A 23,323-nucleotide genomic window follows, 5' to 3' on the forward strand; every position below is an offset into this window, starting at 1 on the left:
AAGGGGGCATATCAGAGACGTGTTCAAGGTGGGACTTTGGCGTTCCTTAGACTTGGACATCTTTGAGTCATAATGGAACAAAGCAAAGACGTCTAGGACGTTTTCAGCTAGACCTGTTTTTATTACGAATAAGGTACAAAAAGGTGCCCAAAATGATCAGAGGACCATTGGAAGGAATCAGGGATGACCTCCCCTTACTCCCCCATTGGTCACTAACTCCCTCCCAACCCCCAAAATTGTGATGAACAACATTACTTGCCAGCCTCAGATGCCATACTCAGGTTCATTACAGCGCATACAGGTCCCTGGAGTAGTTTAGTAGTAGGTGCAGTGCACTTCAGACAGGTGGACCCAGGCCTATACCCCCCCACTACTTGTTACACTTGTGGAAGAAACAGCGAGCCCTCCAAAACCCACCAGAAACTCTCTGTACCCACATATAGGTGCCTCCCTTCACCTGTAAGGGCTATGGTAGTGGTGTACAGGTGGGGGTAGTGAGTTTGGGGGGGCTCAGCACACAAGGTAAGGGAGCTGTGTACCTGGGAGCATTTTATGAAGTCCATTGCAGTGCCCCCTAGGGTGCCCGATTGCTATCCTGGCATGTCAGGGGGACCAGTGTACTACAAATGCTGGCTCTTCCCATGTCCAAATGGCTTGACTTTGGATGTTTTAGACTTGGACGTCTTTGTGTTCGAAAATGGTCGAAAATCAAAGACATCCAAATTGCAAAATGTCCAAATCCTAGGACGACCATGGTATTTTCGAACACAAAAGATGGACATCCATCTTTTTCGAAAATGACCTTCTCCCCGCCTCTGAATTTGGACATTTTACAAAGATGTCCAAATTCCAACTTAGACGTTTCTTTCGAAAATGCCCCTCTAAGTCACTCCTCAAATCTCCCCTCAAACACTCATCTCCCAGTCATCTTCCCCATCGACTCATCTCTCCCACTTCCACCAGCCCCACAGGACTCCGTGTCACCTACTAGCAGAGAACCCTCAGCCCTGTTACTGGAGGTATGCAGCGACTATTTATATATGCTGCCCAGAAGCGTAGTCAAGTTGAGGGCGCGGGGGGAGCGGAGAGCGGACTGCTGATGGTGCCGCCGCTTAATTGAAACGCAATAGATCATGTCAAAAATAGGCATTGGTACTGTTGGAAGTCCATTTGGGAGAATAGCTGCTCCCATGGTAACCCACCTAGCTACGCCTCTGATGCTGCCCCCTCCCCTCCTCATCCAGAGTAATATACTGAATTATACTTAGAGGACAGTGGGTGCTAGATAGAGTAGGGAGGGAAAGTATGATGGTAGTTAACTGGAGGCCCCCAAATGCTAGGGAAATCTATGTATAGAACCTAGTGTTATAAGTTATTTTTGGCATGGAAAAACATTAAAACAGAAGCAAGGTGCCAAAAAAGCCCCAAAACAGCAGATTGGCATGGAACTATATTTACGCACCCTGTTTACAGAATAATGGCTAACAGGAACGTAGCCAGACCTGCAATTTTGAGTGGGCCTAGAGTTAACCTGGGTGGGCCCTTCTCACCCCCACCCGTGTATATTATATATAGCACAGTTTTCCATACATAAATACAATACATTTTTTAAAGTCTTCCCCTCCGCCCCTGCATCCATTTCTCACAGAGAAAGGGACAGATGCCAGGCCGTGAGTGGGGGAGAGGGGAGAAGAGGGGGAGAGGGAAGTGAAGCTCCGCCACTGAGGTGTTTTGGGGGCCTTGTGGGTCATTAGACTGGGTGGGCCTGAGGAAAAAATGGGTGGGCTGGTGCCCCTTCAGGCCCACCTGTAGCTACGCTGCTGGTGGCTAAGTATTTATGCGTGGATCTGAAAAGGGGGCGTAATGATGGGAGGGACATGGGTGGGTCAGGGGCATTCCCTTAAAATAAGCACAGTGTTATAGATTTCGGGGGATCCATGCCTAACTTGCACACTGGGATTTATACCTGGTTTCAGTTGCTGTAAATGCTGGCACCCAATGTTGGACGTGGATTAAGGTGCTTTTCTATAAAGGACATCCAACCTGGAGCACACTTTATAGAATACCATTCAGCACTGATTTGTTTTTTGGCACCATATACTGAATCCAGCCCATAGTGTCCTGAGAGGGACTGTTTTACATAAGTACATACATAAGTAATGCCGCACTGGGAAAAGACCAAGGGTCCATCGAGCCCAGCATCCTGTCCATGACAGCGGCCAATCCAGGCCAAGGGCACCTGGCAAGCTTCCCAAACGTACAAACATTCTATACATGTTATTCCTGGAATTGTGGATTTTCCCCAAGTCCATTTAGTAGTGGTTTATGGACTTGTCCTTTAGGAAACCGTCTAACCCCTTTTTAAACTCTGCTAAGCTAACCACCTTCACCACGTTCTCCGGCAACAAATTCCAGTTTAATTATGCGTTGGGTGAACAAAATCTTTCTCCAATTTGTTTTAAATTTACTACACTGTAGTTTCTTCGCATGCCCCCTAGTCCTAGTCTTTTTGGAAAGCGTGAACAGACGCTTCACATCCACCTGTTCCACTCCACTCATTATTTTATACTAGTAAAAAAGGCCCGTTTTCTGGAACGAATGAAACGGGCGCTAGCAAGGTTTTCCTGGGAGTGTGTATGTTTGAGAGAGAGAGCCAGAGTGAATGTGCGGGTGTGTGACAGAGTGAGACTGTCTGTGTAACAGTGTGTGTGTGAGAATGAGAGTGTTTGACAGGGCCCCCTCCCCTTTTCCTAATGCCCCTCACCCCGTTCCCTCCCCTCCTTTTCCTCCTCCTTCCCACACTTTGGGTTCCTTAAGGCTGTCAAAAGTCTATGTACCCCCGTGGCCCTAATGCCCAGTATCCGGATACCCCACTGCTTTCCTCCTCACCCCCCCCCCCCCCCAAGATGTAATACTTTCACGTCCTTCATTTTTAAAAAAAAGTGTCCTATCTACCCTGTGTACAAATGCCCGGCATTCAGATTGTGTTCCTCTCGTAAATTTTAATTTCTTTCATTCATTCAGAACTTGCCCCCCCCCCTGAACACTTTTGGTTCCTTCAGTCTTTTAAAACTCTCCTATGTACCCTGGCCAGCATTGAGATTGTTTTCCTGTCCCAAATTTGCATGTCTTTCAGTCATTCACATTCCCCCCCCCCCCCCCCCCCCCCCCCCCCCCCCTTCTCCAGTTTAACACTTTCGTTTCCTTCAGTCTTTTAAAACTCTCCTATCTACCCTGTGTCCTAATGGCCAGCATTCAGATTGTTTTCCTTTCCCAAATGTTCATGTCTTTCAGTCGTTTAGAACTCCCCCCCCCCCCCATTTAACACTTTTGGTTCCTTCAGTCTTTTAAAACTCTCCTATCAACCCTGTGTCCTAATGGCCAGCACTCAGATTGTTTTGCTTTGCCAAATTGTCTGTCACTGATGTCACTGAGGTCAGTGCGTGCCTGCCTAGCAGACCACTTCAGGCAGGCACATCCTGTTGGAGGTGAGAATTATTATATAGGATACCTCTATCATGTCTCCCCTCAGCCGTCTCTTCTCCAAGCTGAGAAGCCCTAGCCTCCATAGTCTTTCTTCATAGGGAAGTCGTCCCATCCCCGCTATCATTTTAGTCGCCCTTCGCTGCACCTTTTCCAATTCCACAATATCTTTCTTGAGATGCGGCGACCAGAATTGAACACAATACTCAAGGTGCGGTCACACCATGGAGTGATACAACGGCATTATAACATCCTCACACCTGTTTTCCATACCTTTCCTAATAATACCCAACATTCTATTCACTTTCCTAGCTGCAGCAGCACACTGAGCAGAAGGGTTGGGAGGGTTGAGGCAGAGGTGTAGTTAGGTGGGGTGCCAAGGGAGCGACTGCTCCCCTAAAAGGACTTCAGATGGTGGTGGGACCTATTATTTTCAGGCAGTTCATCGCACCTACACAGTGCATACCCAAGCCTACATAGCACATGCACGCCTCTCCGTTCCCCTTGGCATCGCAACCTGGCTACGCTTCTGGGTTGAGGGGCAGGGGAGCAGGTAAAATTCTGCTTGTTCCAAGGATGGGCAGTGGGGTAGGTGCTGTTACATAAGTACATAACTACTGCCACACTGGGACAGACCGAAGGTCCATCAAGCCCAGCATCCTGTTTCTAACAGCGGTCAATCCAGGTCACAAGCACCTGGCAAGATCCCCCCAAAAGTACAATACATTTTATGCTGCTTATCCTACAAATATGCAGTGGATTTCCCCCAAGTCCATTTTAATAATGGTCTATGGACTTTTCCTTTAGGAAGCCATCCAAACCTTTTTTTAAACCCCGCTAAGCTAACTGCTAGTGCAACTACTGATTCACAATTTAATTATTCTTCTACCCACTCCTTTCAACTGTCAATAAAACAGATGAATTTTGTTCTGGCAAGTTAAGTGTTTTTCCTAGTGCACACTATTTCATTTAGCATGCACAAACATCAAATAACTTTTGCAATTTCGTGTTAGAGCATGCTAAAATGGAACAAAACTGAACATAAAAATAGCCACACTGGGTCGGACTGATGGTGCATGTAGCCCATGTCCTGCTTCCAATAGTGGCCAATCCAGGTCACAAGTACCTGGCAGAATCCCAAATAGTAGAAAGATTCTGGAATCCCAAATAATACCAAGATTCCATGCTACCAATCCCAGGGATAGCAGTGGCTTCCCCCATGTCTATCGCAATAGCAGATTCTGGACTTTCCTTACAGGAACTTGTCCAAACCTTTTTTTTAAACCCAGAGTTCCAGAGCTTAACCATTCATTGAGTGAAAAAATATTTCCTCCTATTTATCTTAAAAAGTATTACAGTGTAACTTCACTGAGCGTCCCCTAGTCTTTGTATTTTTTGAAAAGAGTGAAAAACACACTCAGGATTTTATAGACCTCAATCATATACCCCCTCAGCCGTCTCGTTTCCAAGCTAAAGAGCCCTAACCTATTTTCCCACTGTACACCCTTTGGGGGTAATCCTATACGGCACTGCCTTGAGTTATGCAGCAAGAATGCATGTAAATTCCTGTATTTGAATCATGTATGTGCTTATGTTGACATATACTGGCATAAAAGACCATTCTTCGGCTATACACTATTCTGTTCGTGCAACACAATATTCAATGGTGTGTAGTTTGCACGTGTGCATTCACCTGGGCAGAGTTTGGACAGAGCATGGGCGGACTGCATATTTATGCATATCCACTATAAAATACTATGATATATGTACATTCTTTAACAGCCTAGGTGCAAGCACTTACCAGCTCTAAGGCTGCTGTAACTGCTCGAGCCTAAAATATTGGTGTGTATTTTGCCTGTTATGCTACAACTCTATAAAGGAAATAGTTGCCTATTTTTCCTCATAGAATAGGCTCTGAATAGGCGTATTCGTGGTGCTCCTTTATAGAATTACCTTCTTAATACAGACCGGATAATGTCAGGTTGAGGCACAGAATATGTTGTGAATGGATCAAGGGTTTTCCACCCAGTCCTTGGGAACCCAACTTGCCAGTATTCAGGACGTTCACCACGAGGCATTTGCAAATAGTGCATGCAAATCTCTCTCATGCATATTCATGGTGGATATCCTGAAAACCTGACTGACTAGGTATGTCTTGAGGACTGGTTTGAGAACCCCTCCCTTAGAGGCAATAATGCATCTGCCACTGATTAACCATTTTAAAACAGGCATTTTCAACCCTATCCTGGTGACCCACACTGAATCAAATGTTCAGGATATCCAAAACAATATAGACAAATCCCTCCTTTCAGTACCCTTCTCCACCACCTCCAACTCCAGGCTCCGTCCCTTCTATCTCGCCTCACCCCATGCCTGGAACAAACTCCCTGAGCCCATACGCTGTGCCCCCTCCCTACCCATCTTCAAATCAATGCTCAAAGCCCACCTCTTCAATGTCGCCTTCGGCTCCTAATCACTACACCTCTTCTCAGAAAACTTATCTACCCCAACTTGACATTTCGTCCTTTAGATTGTAAGCTCTTCCGAGCAGGGACTGTCCTTAATTGTTAATTTGTACAGCGCTGCGTAACCCTAGTAGCGCTCTAGAAATGTTAAGTAGTAGTAGTAGTAGTAGCAGTTTACACTGTGACTATTGTAAATATTTAATATGTATTCATTATGGATATCCTGAAAACTCAGCTGGCTATGGGGTATTGTTAATTTGTACAGCGCTGCGTAACCCTAGTAGCGCTCTAGAAATGTTAAGTAGTAGTAGTAGTATTTGAGGACAGGGTTGAAAACCTGTAGACCAGCCACTGTAGTATATCTACACTCAGATTGTGGTCATAATCAATCGATCAAATTGTGCATGCATCTCTCTCTCTCTCTTTCCCAGGAGGCAGGATTGGGAGGGGTAAGAACTTATGTGCATTCTTTAGAAAACTTAAACAGGAATTAACCCTGAAAATATTACATATGTGTCATCATTTCCCAGGGCTTAAATTTTCAAAGCAGAAGCAGATCCACGCTTTCACTTTGAAAAAATGTCCAAATTTTACAAACGTGCACATTTATGCAGTGGCGTTGCTAGGTGCGGCCGCTCCCCCAAACGGAGTTCTGCCGGAGCCTATTTTTTTTCTCATCGTGTTGCATTGAAAATGTGCGCTGGCGCTGGCCCCCCCCCCCATGCCGTCAACCTGGCTCCGCTTCTGCATTTATGCAATTCCCCCCCCCCACCACGATATTGCTACAGATCATGTTAACCTTAATTTCCCTCTGCTAAGGTAAGAGCTGACAGCAGTGGCATAGCAAGGGCGGGGCGGTGGGGGCGGTCCGCCCCGGGTGCACGCTGCTGGAGGGTGCAAAGATCAGCCGCGTGCCTGTCGGCTCCGCTGGTTCCCTGCTCCCTCTGCCCAGGAACAGGTTACTTCTGAACCCTCCAGCAGCCAAGAATGCACCCGGGGGGGGGGGGGGAAGGCTTGATGCGCCGGGGAGGGGGGTGTCATTGTGCCGGGGGGGGGGGGGGTGTCATGCTGCACCCTGGGGGACGGACGCCGCTGCACCCCCGTGGGGGGGGGGGGGGGTGCGCAGCGGCAATCCGCCCTGGGTGGCAGCCGAACTAGGATTGCCACTGGCTGACAGATCTTCATAATTTATATATGCCACACCCCCATAGCTTTGGCTTGCCAGATGATTGCCAAAGAGAGCCTCCATTGGGGTCCTCCCTCTGCATAGGTCTATCGTGAATATTCATTATAGGCAAATTAATCATATTTGTAACCCTGATGAGTCTGGCTTGACTGTCCCTGGATTCTACCAAAGCAACCTCTTAATGTTTTGTTTATACTGTTATGTTATATTACATGTATATACAGTCACTAATTAAGCTGCCTCAACTGTCTTCAAAGAAATAAAAGCCTAAAGCAACAACATACATTTGGTAAAACAGATGAAAACAAATAGAAATGTTTCTTTTTAACTGTCTTAAAATTTGCTGTCTTCTAAATATGTTTGTAGGAACTGTCATAGCTTAAACATCCATTTATTTTAACATAAACATATTTTCTTTCCTCCTCCATATGTATCTGTTTGCCAGAAAATACAAAGCTATGAAATATAGGAGCTGATTCATTAGGATGGATATTAAACTCTTCCTGTATGGAAGAACTAAGGGGCCTTTTTACTAAGGTGCGTAGGCAGCTACATGCGTCCAGCGTGTCTCAAATTAACATAGTAACATAGTAGATGACGGCAGAAAAAGACCTGTACGGTTCATCCAGTCTGCCCAACAAGATAAACTCATGTGTGCTACTTTTTGTGTATACCTTAGACTTGATTTGTATCTGCCATTGTCAGGGCACAGACCGTATAAGTCTGCCCAGCACTAGCCCCGCCTCCCAACCACCAGCCCCGCCTCCCCACTACTGTGTGCCACGGGCGGTAATTCTAGTTTTGACGCGCATCCAAAACGCACGGCAGAAACTATTTTCTATTTTCTAGCATGTGGCACTAACTAGGCGGTAATCGACAGTGTACGCACGCTGATGATTACCGCTCGGTTAACACGTGAGACCTTACCGCTAAGTCAATGGGTGGTAGTAAGGTCTGTGGCCCAAAATGCATGCATGCTCATTTTAATTTTGCCACACATCCATTTTTGGCCACAAAAAAAAAGACTTTTTTTTTTTTTTTGCAGCTGCACTGAAAAATGGACCTGCGCACTTCCAATACACGTGCCTATACCAACGCAGGCCATTTTTTGGCATGCCTTAGTAAAAGGGCCCCTAAATTATTTAGTGTGTGTGCTAAGACTGTATTTCATTTAATTCAAGAAAAGCTGCATTGGCTCCCTATCAAAGAACGGATCATCTTCAAAATCTGCACTCTAGACCACAAAATTATATACGGTGTAGTCCCAGGATACATGACAGACCTTATAGATCTATCGATAAGAAACAGAGTCAGATCGTCAAGATCATACCTAAACCTACACTACCCGAACTGCAAAGGACTGAAATACAAAACAACTCACGCATCTGGCTTCTCCTACATAAGCGCACAACTATGGAATGGCCTCCCAAAAGCGGTGAAAACAATCCATGACCACTTGAACTTCAGGAAATCACTAAAAACCAACCTCTTCAAAAAGGCCTACCCCAACGACCCCACGTAAACCTCTTCAACAAGCAATACAGTATGACTAATGATCGTACTGGACAACACACAACCTTCATCCCTTCCGACCCTCCACATATACCTCATTCGATCACTATACAACCTTGTATTTGTTATCAACCGACTGGGCAAACGCCTTTGACGGTACTATGTAAGCCACATTGAGCCTGCAAATAGGTGGGAAAATGTGGGGTACAAATGCAACAAATAAATCAATAATCACTTATAAAGCATGCTGTTGCTAAATGATCAGTGTTAAAGGGCTTGTGGGCCTTTTGTTCTGTTGTCCATTAACAGGACCATAGTGCAAAAGCCTGTCAGTGTGGGCAATCTCTCCCCCCCCCCCAAAAAAAAAAAAATTCAAGGTGAAAGACTTTTGAAAGTCAGGAGAGGAGAGATACGATAGAGACATTTTAGGGGCAAAATTATCCATCTTTCCTGTAATAGCTATCGCTTTCCTATATTATAATGGAGTTCCTTTCATTTCCCTTGTATTGTAAATTTATATTGCACACCACACAGTCTTACTCATAGGCAGTATATCAAGCTTTTATTAAACTTGAAACTTGTGTTACCTTTAAAATGTGTTATTTTACCACTAACTCATGCTATTTTAGCGCAGGTCCCATAGTTACTAACAACTGGGGTTAACAGTAATATAACACATCTTAACAGTAGCTCAAATTGAACCCCCCCTCCCTTAAAATACCTTCATAGCATAAGTGCACAAGAGGCAAATCTTTTTAAGCTGAAAGGAAGCTCTGGACTGAAGAGGCAGAGGATGAAGTTGATAGACTTAAGAGTAATCTAAAGAAAAAAAATTTTTTAAGGAAAGAGTGGTACTAGGCTATCTGCTCTCTTTTTCTATTCGGCCAATATTCAGCTGGTAGTGGTCAGCGTTTTTTTTAAACGCTAATCATCACTGGCTAATTAGCTCGGATATTCAGTGCTGAGCCATGGCCAGGGCCAGGGCTAATTCGAAGGGAGCTCATGCAGGTCTTTGCCAATATTCAGATACTTATGCATGTCCCAGCTGAATATTGGTCTGGACCTGCATAAAACTTGCCGGAATCTGATCCCCCCACCCCCCCCCCCACACTTCCAAAGCCTTTTTACTATCCTAACTTTATATGGGATCCTAGCTGAATACCATCCCTAACTGATTGGGTAGCTACTCCACCCAAACTCCGCCTCTGGGCCGCCCATAATCTCACCAGTTAGAGGTTGGCCATTAAAGGCGGGCACAGAGCCCCATGTAAGACAGACCACACAGTGGTTGCAGATAAAGGCAAATAAAATGTTTACCCACTCCTACCCTAGCTGATAAAATATTTAACAATTTCTCTGACCTCATGTGCACCTTTCTTTAAATTAGACACCTTACTCTCTAACTTTTCTAACTCTCTTACCTATCTATATGTTCCATCTTTGCTTATACCCTTTACTGTCAATTAAAATTTATTTATTTATTTATTTATTTATCTGTTTCATTTGTATCCCACATTCTCCCACCTATTTGCAGGCTCAATGTGGCTTACATGGTACCACCCCTTCCCTCAGCGGTGCTCATTTCCAATCTTTATTTAATGTTGGAAATGCATACTTGCACCAAATTCTTCATTGGCGATTAATATCGCAATAATTTCATGACTTTTTAAATATAATGTTAAAGGAATCCTGTGCAGAAGGAATGGATCCTCAGAAGCTTAGCTGAAATTGGGTGGCGGAGCAGGTGGGGGGAAGAGGGGTTGGTGGTTGGGAGGCTAGGATAGGGGAGGGCAGACTTATACGGTCTGTACCAGAGCCGGTGATGGGAGGCGGGACTGGTGGTTGGGAGGCGGGAAATACTGCTGGGCAGACTTATACGGTCTGTGCCCTGAAAAAGACAGGTACAAATTCAAGGTAAGGTACAAATTCAAGGTAAGGTATACACATATGAGTTTATCTTGGGCAGACTGGATGGACCATGCAGGTCTTTTTCTGCCGTCATCTACTATGTTACTATGTATAATTTAATAATATCGTAAAATCCTCCTTGAGGTACTTAACTTAGCAGATAGTCGGACCTGGGGTTCTAAGGCACCTTAGAACCCCCGGTCCGACTATCTGCTAAGATAAGTACCTCAAGGAAGATTTTACGATATTATTAAATTATATTAAAAAAAGCCATGAAATTATTGCGATATTAATCGCCAATGAAGAATTTGGTGCAAGTATGCATTTCCAACATTAAATAAAGATTGGAAATGAGCACCGCTGAGGCGAAACGGGAAGAGGTATAAGAAATGTGAAGTTGGTTTATGGATAAAGTTGAAGGTGTGTGATTGTATTTAGGATCCTTCATAAGATTGAAAGTTTTGAGTTTTGAAGGTTCCTAAGAAGATAAAAAGAAAAAGAGAAATTTTTTTTTTTTTGCCAAATATAGTTGTTAGATACAAGAAAATATGGCAGCTGAATTTGAGGGATATACTGAAGAACAGTTACATGGTACCACAACAGCGTTCGCCAGTTGCGGTATGAACAAATACAGGTGTTATTGTGGTAAAAGAGGGTTTGTGTTTGGTAGATACATTGGGGAAGTTAGGGAGGGGGGGATGAAGGTTAAGGTATGTCCATTACAGTCTTTGGTTCTGCAGTGTCGCAGAAACTTAGGTTTTTATGTTGGGTCGGTGGGGTATGCCTTTTTGAACAGGTTTGTTTTTAGTTCTTTCCGGAAACTTTGACGGTCGTTCGTTGTTTTTATTATCTTTGGCAGAGCATTCCATAGTTGTGCGCTTAAGTAAGAAAAGCTGGATGCATAAGTTGATTTGTTCTATTACGAATTGTGTTAACATTGTAGTATAATATATGTAGTGATAATGATATAACTTTGCTCCTGATACAGTGGGGACATAATCAAAAGGGAGGAATTGTTCAGGAATGAACAGTCTCACTAGGAAGCTTTGAGGTCCTGGTGTTTGTAAAAAGTCTATTATGTATCTGTGAGGGAAATGGTCCAAATAAAAATTGGGTTTTTTGAGAAAGTTTAATGGTAATGGTACCAGTTTGATCCCATTTTGAGTAGTTTGAGGTAATATACTATGCCGTACTTTGTATTGTTATTTGAATATTTTTACTGCTTTAATTGCCTATTGCTGATGTTTGATTTATTCTTACTGTACAACGCCTTGAGATTCCTGAGGGAAAAGTCCATTGAACATTGTTAAAAAAATTGGGGAGGGGGGGGTGTTGCCGGGTTATTGAAGCCTGGATTGGCCACTGTCGGAGACAGGATGCTGGGCTTGATGGACCCTTGGTCTTTTCCCAGTACGGCAGTGCTTATGTGCTTGAGTGAATTCCTTCAAAAAGGTGGTAAGTAAATCTTAATAAATAAATAAATAAAAATTTATCGAAATTGTTGGGCAAGGGGTTCTGTTCAATTCAAAGGAAGGATGAAGTTAAACTTAAAGCAAAGTCCTTGAATGGGACCATGGTCTCGGGGTGGCCTGCTCCTCCAGGGTCACAGCATACATTCCTTGCTCTCTTATCACAACAGCACGCTCTACTCATCTCTGGCCTTCCTTTCCGGTTACCAGTGCAGTCTCTATCAAGTACTCTAGTCAAAATACCCATGATGCTTTGAACTATAAATTCGCTTTCAGCGAAGAACTTTGAGTTTAAGCTGCTGAGCTTTGTACCATTCCTGAACCTTGTTATGCAGAAATAATGACAGAGTTATCCCACCACTCACAGAGTCTCATCGGTGATGCCGAGCTGGGACTGAGGATCTACGAGGGATCAGACTGTATAGAGGAAATGGAATCTTTTCGATGAAGGGGAATAACTTTTGAATCCATCAGTATAGTCATTTACATGCAAATGGACTGCGTCCCGGAGCCTGGAAGGACTCTGAGTGAGATTCCACTGTAGCATGACATAAAGCGCCATGACAAGAAAATACGAGAGTGCCATGTCAAATCAGGTTAGCAGAAACACCGAGAAATCATCTGTGTCACTTACAGCAAGGCTAATAACCTCGGATTGACTGTGACTAACTCATCTCCCCTAGCTCACTGATATCTGTAATCAGCTCATTCACTCTGACCCTTTTTCCTATGGTCTGCAAATGCCCAGGAGATTCTGATAGTGAAAGCTGAGGTACACATGCTTTTATGACTCTTTCTCATGGGACCCCAAACATTCATGTACAAAAATATCCGAGCAATTCTTTTTGTTTGGGTCAGTTCACAATGTATAATGTCTTTCCTGAGAGTAAGGGGCCTGTTTGCTAACCTGCGTTAAGATTTGGCACCTAAGGTGTTACAATCAAGGCAAGGAACATTAGATACCAAGCCTCTGCATTAACTGTTTGGAACATTCTCAGTGCTTCAGAGAAGGTAGCTGTGCAGTTAAAGCAGAGCAATGATCAATATTGTGCATTTACCTCAGATGTCTTTCTAGATCGACAAAATTTGGGTGCCCAAAGGTAAATGTTTATGTATGAAAGCGTTATAGAATATTACTGTAAACCGGCATTTGGCTTGCCTAAATGTAGGTACACTTATTTATAGCACTTTATTCAAAATACTCTCCCATATAGCAAGCCAAAAAGTACTTTCTAGCTTCAGAAATACAAAAAAAATCTTTGCAAGGGAAAAAGCTCAGTACCCTCACCTCTACCCACCTCAACTCTCATCACAGACATTAAAAAACCCTGTCCAAGAATTGTTAAGTAGAGAGGTGTGGTAGCTGTGTTAGTCCCTCTTAAAGGTTATCAATAGAAATCAAACAAAATAAAACCTGGAAAAGAAAATAAGATGATACCTTTTTATTGGACATAACTTATACATTTCTTGATTAGCTTTTGGTAAGGTTGCCTTTCTTCCTCAGATCGGAAATAAGCAAATGTCTTATTTCCGATCTGAGGAAGAAGGGCGACCTTCGAAAGCTAATCAAGAAATGTATTAAGTTATGTCCAATAAAAAAGGTATCATCTTATTTTCTTTTCCATGTTTTTATTTTGTTTGATTTCAAGAGATTGTTAAAACTCCAGTTGTATATAATTTCTGGATCAACAAACCTAAACATGAAAAAAGACAGAAGGAGTCCAACAACGACTTAGCTTTAAAAAAAACGGAGTGCTCTTCCACTTCTATGAATCACACCGACTGCGGCCAAAGTTTCGCTATAAAGCTGTGTCAAGGCATGAGTAAACTTCAGCGTTTTCAGGCACGATAATTTCCATGTCGCTTAGATCCAAGCAATTATTGAAGTTTCCTTTGCACTCATTAAAATTTGTGCGTGGCCATGAGCGTGTCGGGGCATTCTGAAGAGTTGCGCACACAGTTCTAGAATGCAGTCTTAGCGTGCCTAATTTGGGTGCCACCATTTACACCGGGTTTCAGCAGGTGTACATCTGGCGCCTAAAGTTAGGCACAAGAATCGAGGTTAAGTGCAATTCTATAAAGGTGCCCCCCCTTTTGGCTGCTCTGATGCTGCGAGATGAAAGTCTATTCTATAACAGCATCTAGGCACCCCAGACTCTGGTACCCGGTCAAAATGGCCCCCGACAAATAGCCCCGACAAAAAAGTTCCAAACAAAAAGCTCCCAACATAAAAGCCCCTGACATAGCAGCCACTGTCAAAACGGCCTGCCCACAATATAACCCTTGACAAGTTAGCCCCCCGACAAAAGGGCCCGATCAGGCTGCCCAGAATATGGCACTGCATTTTTTTCCTAATAATCTTACCTTGCCAAACAGGCAGTGGTGTTCCTAGGGGGGGGGGGCGTGGGTGAGGTCCGCCCCAGGTGCACGCCGCTGGGGGGGGGGTGCCGTGCGCGCCTGTCCTCCGTTCGTTCCATGCTTCTTCTCTGCCTCAGGACAGGTTACTTCCGGGGGGGGGGGGGGGGGCGCATCGGCGATCCGCCCCGGGTGTCAGCCCCCTAGGAACGCCACTGCAAGGTTGGTAAGACTATGATAATAAAGACAATATTGTTTGTTTGTTTTTAATTAGTATGTTGATGGAAGAATAGTTTCCTTAAACAGCAGAACAGATCAAGAATACCAGTTGGTAGCTGGTAGAATTTTGTTTCTTTTTATATGCTTTCTACAATGCAACGCTGGTAGGAGCCTTTATCAGTGCAGATTTCACTTGTAGTTTAATCATCTTTTTTTTTGTGCTGTGTTATTTTTTTCTAGGAGGCTATTTTGTCTAGGGTTATTTTGTGGGAGGGGCCATTTTGTCAAGGGCTATTTTGTTACAAGGTGTTTTGTCAGGGCTATTATGTCCGGGTGTCCCAGGCTCCTTTATAGAATACTGGCACAATGGGTACTCTTATCACCTGATATGAAGCGCTATTTAATTGGCCAGGATCAGCTCCTGGCCAGTTAAAATAGCCTCAAGCTGGCTAAGCGCTAATATTCAGTGCGAGATAGAGAAGGACTGTCTAGGCTGAATATCACTGCTTATCCCCAGATTCTATATAGCATGCCTAGAGGTCCGCACCAAAATCCAGGCAGATTCTATAACGTATAACTTAACAAACTTAACAAGCTAATTGGCATTGATAACAGCTCTTAGCAAGCAATAATGAGCACTAATTGTCAATAATTAGAATTTACACACACAACTCGCTAAGTGCATTCTATAACACAGTTTGCTTAAATTTTAATGTGCGCAGGCAAAAAAGGGCATGGTTATGGGCAGGGAAATGGGCGTTCCATGGACATTCTAAAATTTATGTGCATAGTTATAGAATATGGCCCTCTCCCTGGATATTTATAAATGACCTAAAGATGGGAGTAACTAGTGAGGTAATTATATTTGCTGATGACACAAAGTTATTCAAAGTCGTTAAATCGCGGGAGGATTGTGAACAATTACAGAGGACCTTACGAGACTGGGAGACTGGGCGTCTAAATGGCAGATGACGTTTAATGTGAGCAAGTGCAAAGTGATACGTGTGGGAAAGAGGAACCCGAATTATAGCTACGTCATGCAAGGTTCCACGTTAGGAGTCACAACCAAGAAAGGGATCTAGGTGTCATCGTTGATGATACGTTGAAACCTTCTGCTCAGTGTGCTGCTGCGGCTAAGAAAGCAAATAGAATGTTAGGTATTATTAGGAAAGGAATGGAAAACAAAAATGAGGATGTTATAATGCCTTTGTATCTCTCCATGGTGCGACCGCACCTCGAATATTGTGTTCAATTCTGGTCGCCGCATCTCAAAAAAGATAAAGTGGAATTAGAAAAGGTGCAGAGAAGGGTGACGAAAAATGATAAAGGGGATGGGACGACTTCCCTATGAGGAAAGGCTAAAGCGGCTGGGGCTCTTCAGCTTGGAGAAAAGGCGGCTGAGGGGAGATATGATAGAGGTCTATAAAATAATGAGTGGTATTGAACGGGTAAATGTGAAGCGTCTGTTCACGCTTTCCAAAAATACTAGGACTAGGGGGCATGCGATGAAGCTACAATGTAGTAAATTTAAAATGAATCGGAGAAATATTTCTTCACTCAACGTGTAATTAAACTCTGGAATTCATTGCCAGAGAATATGGTAAAGGTGGTTAGCTTAGCGGAGTTTAAAAAAGGTTTGGATGGCTTCCTAAAGGAAAAGTCCATAGACCATTATTAAATGGACTTGGGGAAAATCCACTATTTCTGGAATAAGCAGTATAAAATGTTTTGTACTTTTTGGGATCTTGCCAGGTATTTGTGACCTGGATTGCCCACTGTTGGAAACAGGATGCTGGGCTCGATGGACCTTTGGTCTTTCCCAGTATGGCAATACTTATGTACTTATATTCTATATAGCGCGCCTAAAAATCCATGCTAAAATCAGTGCAGATTCTATAACAGTGTGTGGAATTTAACAAGCTTAACAAGCTAATGAGCGCTGATAACAGCATTTAACAAGCAATAATGAGCACTAGTTGGCACTGATTAGAATTTAGGCGCACAACTCGCTAAGCGTATTCTATAACGATGTGCCACCAAACTTCTAATGTGCGCAGGCAAAAGGGGGCATGGTTATGGGCAGGGAAATGGGCATTTTGTGGGCATTCTGAAATTTCCACACCTACTTACAGAATATGGCCCCGTGACCTAAATTTACACGCTGGGATTTGCGCCATGTTTTCCTTGGTGTAAAATGGATGCACGTAGATTTAGGCACTAAAATATGGACCAGGGGCGTAGCCAGACTTCGGCGGAAGGGGGGTCCCAGAGCCCAAGGTGAGGGGGCACATTTTAGCCCCCCACAGCGCCGCCAACCCCCCCCCCCCGCTGCCACCAACTTTGCCCCCCCCTGCCTGACAACCCTCTCGACCCCCCCTCCCGCTGCCAATCCGCCGTCGCCTACCTTTGTTGGCGGGGGACCCCAACCCCCACCAGCCGAGGTTCCTCAGCTGGCGGGGGTTGGGGTCCCCCGCCAGCAAAGGCAGGCGACGGCGGGAGGGGGGGTCAAGAGGGTCGTCGGCAGGGGGTCCAGGGCCAAATCTATGGGGGCCCAGGCCCCCCCCCCCCCCCTGGCCTCACGTAGCTATGCCACTGATATGAACTAAGCCTATTCTATAACCAGCGCCTAATAAGCATGCACTTAGTCAGCGCCAATTTTTTCATCTATAGAATCTCCTCCTCTGTGCCTAAATCTACATGCTGGGATTTTACGCCTTATTTTCATTGGTGTAAATGGATCTGTGTGTTTTAGGCACTGAGATATCAACTAAGCATATTCTATATACCGCGCTAAATCTAGGCACCGCTTAGAATACGCTTAGGCAAAATGTTTTTCCACGCGGATGTTTTAGGCACCATGCATAGGATCCCCCTCCTTAGTGTCTAGCCCAGTCATCAGCTATGTCTTGCACATAGCCGGTTATGGCCAATATTCATTGGCTGACGGCTAAGTTTAGCGGCCAGAAAGACCCGCATAAATACAGGTCTATCTTGGCCACTATAACTTAGCCATACAGCCGATGAATATCTGCTTAACCGGATTTGTTTTTAGTGGCCTAAAACCCCCTGGAAATTCAATGCCAGTTGCCGGATACAGCCTGGCATTGAAATTCCGGGTTTGCCACTGATCACGGGAGGCAACCCAGCTCCCACGGTCTGAATATCAGCCCCTTATAGAATAGTGCTATGGAGCTCACATTCATAAGTGCTCATTTTCTCTGCATTTACAAGCAGAATGCAAGCATCCAGTTATGGAACTGCCCTCAGTATAGATTCTATAGATCCATATATCCTGCTGGCCGAAATAGCAGGGACAAAGAATGATCAATATTTAAGGGGGTTGCCACGGTGGCCTGAAAATAACTGCACGAGATTTGATCTCACTGTCAGCTTCTTGAAAACCCAACACTAGATAACTCTGCTCCAAGCAGACCTTTGAACATTAGCACAGTAAAAAAAAAACAAAAAACAAAAAAACCCCAACTCCCTTAAGCCCTCAGGTCCCCACATACCTGGACAGGTTCTTCTTTGCTCCCTTCATTGTTTTTCCCGCCTCTTCGTGCTCCCGCACACCTTGGGGTAGGTTTGTGTAGTTGGCCAGGCCACTGAGGAGGGAGGAGACCATGGGACTGGTACCATTCCTCCTGTTGATGGAAGGGGAAGAGAGAGTAAAAGCAGAACAAATTGCACATTTCCATAACAGAGAGAAGATTCAGTTCAAGCTTCTCCTTCTTACCTACAAATGCACTCAGTCTGCAGCCCCTCATTACCTCTCTACCCTCATCTCCCCTTTCGTTCCCGCCCGAAACCTCCGCTCACAGGACAATCCCTCCTCTCAGTACCCTTCTCCACCACCGCCAACTCCCAGGCTCCGCCCATTCTGCCTTGCCTCACCCTATGCTTGGAATAAACTTCCTGAGTCCTTACGCCAAGCCCCCTCCCTACCCATCTTCAAATCCTTACTCAAAGCCCAGCTTCTCCAATGTTGCTTTCGGCACCTAACCTCTATACCTTTCAGGAAATCTAGACTGCCCCAATTTGACTGACCTGTACATTTGTCCTGTAGATTGTAAGCTCTTTGAGCAGGGACTGTCCTTCTATGTTGAATGTACAGCGCTGCGTAACCTAGTAGCGCTTTAGAAATGTTAAATAGTAGTAGGTAGTAGTCATATAACTACTGGGACCCTTACAAACCATGACATGCTAAAGACCCCTGAGATCAGTATTCCCTAACCTTCCCGGTAAGACTTGAAAGACTTTGGTCTTCTTGAAACCTAATCAACTACTGTTATCAAGATGCTTTTGTTGCTTCCAGGTTTGGCCCTACCACTAAGTAAACTAGGTAGCGACCTAGGGTTCCAGAATTGATGTTTAATGTTTTTATGATATGTGGCTATTATGTGTGCATATTATATATCACATTGGATGATTGTCAGGAAGTTGGTTTATAAAGCTTTTTTTTTTAAATAATTTTGTTGGTGAAGGGGTGCGGCGAAAGAGCAAGCAGAGCCAGGCAGAAGGAGGAATATAGCTGGCAGAAAATCCCAGGCCCTGCCAGCCAAGAAAGTACTGAGCTTGCCCAGGAGCCTGTGCTGCAACTTCCTCCCATGCTTCCTCCTCTTTCTTAAGGTCAGCCCTGCAAGAACGTTCAAAATGCACAGTACTTCATAATGTTGCTCAGCATGGTCATGGTGCACTCAACATCATGAACTGATGGCCCTGTGACCCTTGCAATGAGAAGATATAGGTTGGGAAAGTACAGCACACCTAGAGCTGTTATAAGAATGTTGAGGTTGGCAGGGAGGTCTTGGTTGGTGAGGCAGGGCAGGACACAAGACTGAAGATCTGCCTAGGGCACTCAATACCCTTGCACTGGCCATCCAGAAGAGGTGCTGTGACAGGACTTCCAGACTGGAAAAAAAGTCCACCGGTAAGTATTTGCTGAGAAATTTCTTTAAATTTGGGGAAAATTAGACTTAAATAGTGTTTTATTTTAAATTATTCTGCTTATTTAGCAAAGGCAGTTCAGGGAATAGTTTTTCAGCATTTAAAGTCTCTGTTACAACTACATAGGCTAGCATTTAAAGGGATTATTTTAGTGTTTATCATAGTATCAGTATAGAGTACAGCTAATTGTCACAGGAAACCTCAGTTAGAGTTTAATTCTCTCTCCCACTAAGCCCTGGCCTGATCTCTGATTTATAGGCCCTTGAAACAATTAGGAGGTAGGAGGCTAGAAAAGTTAGGGCATCTCTGTCAGCCAGTAGTGGGTCTTAGAATAAAGTCTACTTAGGTCCACAGATATAAACCTACTAATAACAATAAAATAATAATGAAAAAACCTAATATTAGCATAGCTTAGCATACAGATAGCAACCTTAGGGGACTCCACTTTATATACTTCAACTCCATTATCAACTTAATTAAGAAATCCCCAATAATAAGATACAGGCAGCAGTCCAGCAGCAAGATGGGGGCTATCCAGTCTTTGCACAGTCTCATGAGAAAGAGTATGTGTGTACTTGATGCAAGGAGCTCCTAGCACACAGGGAATGGGTCCATCTCTGGAGATTAGCGAAGCAGACATGCCGGCCATGTCCCACTGAATATTGACAGAAAGCTGGCTAAGTGGTATTGAACTGGGTCAGGTGCCAATCCTGGCCAGTTAAATGCCTTTAAATATCAGGGGGATAGTGCATATTTCACAGGTATTATACACATGAGGGAGGCCTGGGTGGAGTGTGGGCAGAATACTCACAATGATATGCATGAGATAAATTTGCATAAAATAGAGGCACGTGCATGCAAATCTATCTCATGCACATTCATGTGATCATTGTGAGTATCCCTGAAAACCTGACTGCTGCGTGTGTCTTCAGGACTGGGCTGAGTTGTATATCTCTGGCATTTAGGCAACAGCAACTTACATCAGATTAAGTGCTCATACCTAGCTACATACCCAACCACACACACACACACACACACACACACACACACACACACACAACATATATATATATATATATAAAGCAAAAATGACAGTTTCGGAACAAATGAAACGGGCCCTAGGGAGGCTGTTCTCTAAGCGTTTTCTCGCCTCTCTCCCCTGCTCTCCCCTCCATGTCGAGCGCTTCTCCCCTCCCCTCCCCTCCATGTCCAGCGATTCTCCCCTGCCCTGCCCTCCCCCTCCATGTCCAGTGATTCTCCCCTGCCCTCCCCTCCCGTTCCAATGATTCTTCCCTCCCCTCCCCTCCATGTCCAGCAATTCTCCCCCTTCCCTCCTCTGCCCTCCCATCCCATCTCATCCATGTCCAGCGATCCTCCCCTCCCCTTCCCTCCGTGTCCAGCGATTCTCCCCTGCCCTGCCCTCCCCTCCATGTCCAGTGATTCTCCCCTGCCCTCCCCTCCCTGTCCAATGATTCTTCCCCCTCCCCTCCCCTCCATGTCCAGCAATTCTCCCCTTCCCTCCTCTGCCCTCCCATCCCATCTCATCCATGTCCAGCGATCCTCCCCTCCCCTTCCCTCCACTCCATACCTGAGGTCGAAGCCGCGGCAGGCTCGGCTCGCGTCGCCTCCAGCCTTCCCTTGCCTTCCCTCTCCGTGTCCCGCCCTCCTCTGATGTCATTTTGTCTTTCCGCAAGGGTAGGATACGGAGAGGGAAGGGAACACTGGAGGCGAGCTGATGTAAGCTCATTAGCATACAGTTACGAACTGATCCCCGTTGCTCTCGTCACAATCTTTTTTTCATTGTCCTACCTCAAAGAGCGCCATGTTCTTTCCATCATACTCTTTTCCTTTCTCCAAGTCACTGCTGTTGATGAAGGGGCTGCTTTCCTTGGGGTTTCCGTCACCTGAAGACACAACCAGAAAGTGAAGTTAAAGAACACAAACTCTAGTATATTCCATTGCTGTCATCCAGATGTTGAATTTTCCCTCTTTCCATCTCTCCAGTTCAAAATATTCATTTATTTCTAGCATAAAATCTCAGTCTGGAGATATGAGATAATCATAAATAAATTTCTCCTATTTTCTTTTATTTTCAAAGAAAACAATACAACTTTCTTTTTTTTCCGGAAAATTTGACTTTCTGACCATTTCCTCACTTGGGAGGTAAACGTAGCAAAGAGCACGCTTGTAGACATTTTCTTAATCTTTCCGCTAAATTGCTTTGAACGTTTACCCCATAAGACCACAGATCACTACTCATTTGAAAGCTGAGGATGAAGTAGATACATCTGAATTCAAATATTTCAGTAATATATGCAACAGATTAAAAAGCCTTTTGGTTTTAGAGGTACCAGTTATACACTTTTTGCCTTGTTTGGCCTGTAATTTCTTTCTTTGTGTTTTGTGTATTTTACAGTAGTTCTGCTGCTTTCCCTCCTGTTATGACTAATGTCATTGACTCTGTCCATGACTTACAATGATGAGGTGATGCATTTAAATTCATCCTACTAGTGTTGCACAGCTACCAAAACAGTGTGTCTAAGGATGTAATTAAAGATCACCTAAGCAGAGTTGTAATGTCTAACTTAAGACATCTGAATTAGAACGTTATATTAGAAAAGGGGAAAAAGTCTCAACCGATGCGGCAACAATTATCAAAGAATTTTGTTGCACGCACAAAAAGTCATCCTAGACTGAAAAAAAACCCCTTGAAAAGAAAAATTATTTCATTTTTTTATTGTTCTTTTCTTCTTAATTTTTGGATTTCACACAAATAGACTAAGTTCTGTAATTCTTAAGAATAACAGAACTTAGTCTATTTGTGTGAAATCCAAAAATTAAGAAGAAATGAAAAACAATAAAAAATGAAATATTTTCTTTTCAAGGGTTTTTTTTTTCAGTCTAGGATGACTTTTTGTGCGTGCAACAAAATTCTTTGATAATTGTTGCCGCATCGGTTGAGACTTTTCCCCCCTTTTCTAATATAGACGTTCTAATTCAGATGTCTTAAGGTTAGACATTACAACTCTGCTTAGGTGGTCCTTTGAGATATCAGATTAGTATTCAGTAGGTGTGGATCTGTGTATGATATTTTAAGGATGTAATTAGCCTTCATAGCTGTGACACATACACAGAGTAAATCACCAAATACATGCTGTACGTGTAGAGGAAGTAAATTTTAAAACTTTAATGCACAAATGTAACCAAAGCCTGATGAGACCAAGTTCCTATACGTCTGTGTCAGGGGCAGCTAGAGGCGAATCAAATCACACTTGTTTCGCTCTAGTAAAGCAAATTGGCAAATATCCAGCAGGTTGTGCTTCTAGTTTCACCAAACAAACAAAGCCACATTGGGTCTTAAGTACGTAAGTATTGCTACACTGGGACAGACCAAAGGTCCATCAGGTCCAGTATCCTGTTTCCAACAGTGGCTACTACTACTACTACTATTTAGCATTTCTATAGCGCTACAAGGCATACGCAGCGCTGTACAAACATAGAAAGAGAAGACAGTCCCGCTCAAAGAGCTTACAATCTAATAGACAAAAAATAAATAAAGTAAGCAAATCAAATCAATTAATGTGAACGGGAAGGAAGAGAGGAGGGTAGGTGGAGGCGAGTGGTTACAAGTGGTTACGAGTCAAAAGCAATGTTAAAGAGGTGGGTTTTCAGTCTAGATTTAAAGGTGGTCAAGGATGGGGCAAGACGTAGGGGCTCAGGAAGTTTATTCCAGGCGTAGGGTGCAGCGAGACAGAAGGCGCGAAGTCTGGAGTTGGCAG

General features: G+C 44.1%; 1 protein-coding gene across 1 annotated transcript in view; it reads right to left on the minus strand.

Moving 5' to 3' along the window:
* The window catches only part of SLC12A5 (solute carrier family 12 member 5), a gene marked incomplete at its 5' end in the record, with an annotated part of 169,621 nt that extends 148,154 nt beyond the window's left edge, over positions 1-21,467 (minus strand). The window contains 4 exon segments of the mRNA XM_030213464.1: positions 18,110-18,145; positions 18,148-18,241; positions 19,262-19,446; positions 21,354-21,467. Of these exon segments, the coding sequence (XP_030069324.1) occupies positions 18,110-18,145; positions 18,148-18,241; positions 19,262-19,446; positions 21,354-21,467 (429 nt within the window).
* Positions 21,468-23,323: the final 1,856 nt, after the last annotated feature.

This window comes from Microcaecilia unicolor, chromosome 8, assembly GCF_901765095.1.
Source record: "Microcaecilia unicolor chromosome 8, aMicUni1.1, whole genome shotgun sequence".
Taxonomy (NCBI): domain Eukaryota; kingdom Metazoa; phylum Chordata; class Amphibia; order Gymnophiona; family Siphonopidae; genus Microcaecilia; species Microcaecilia unicolor.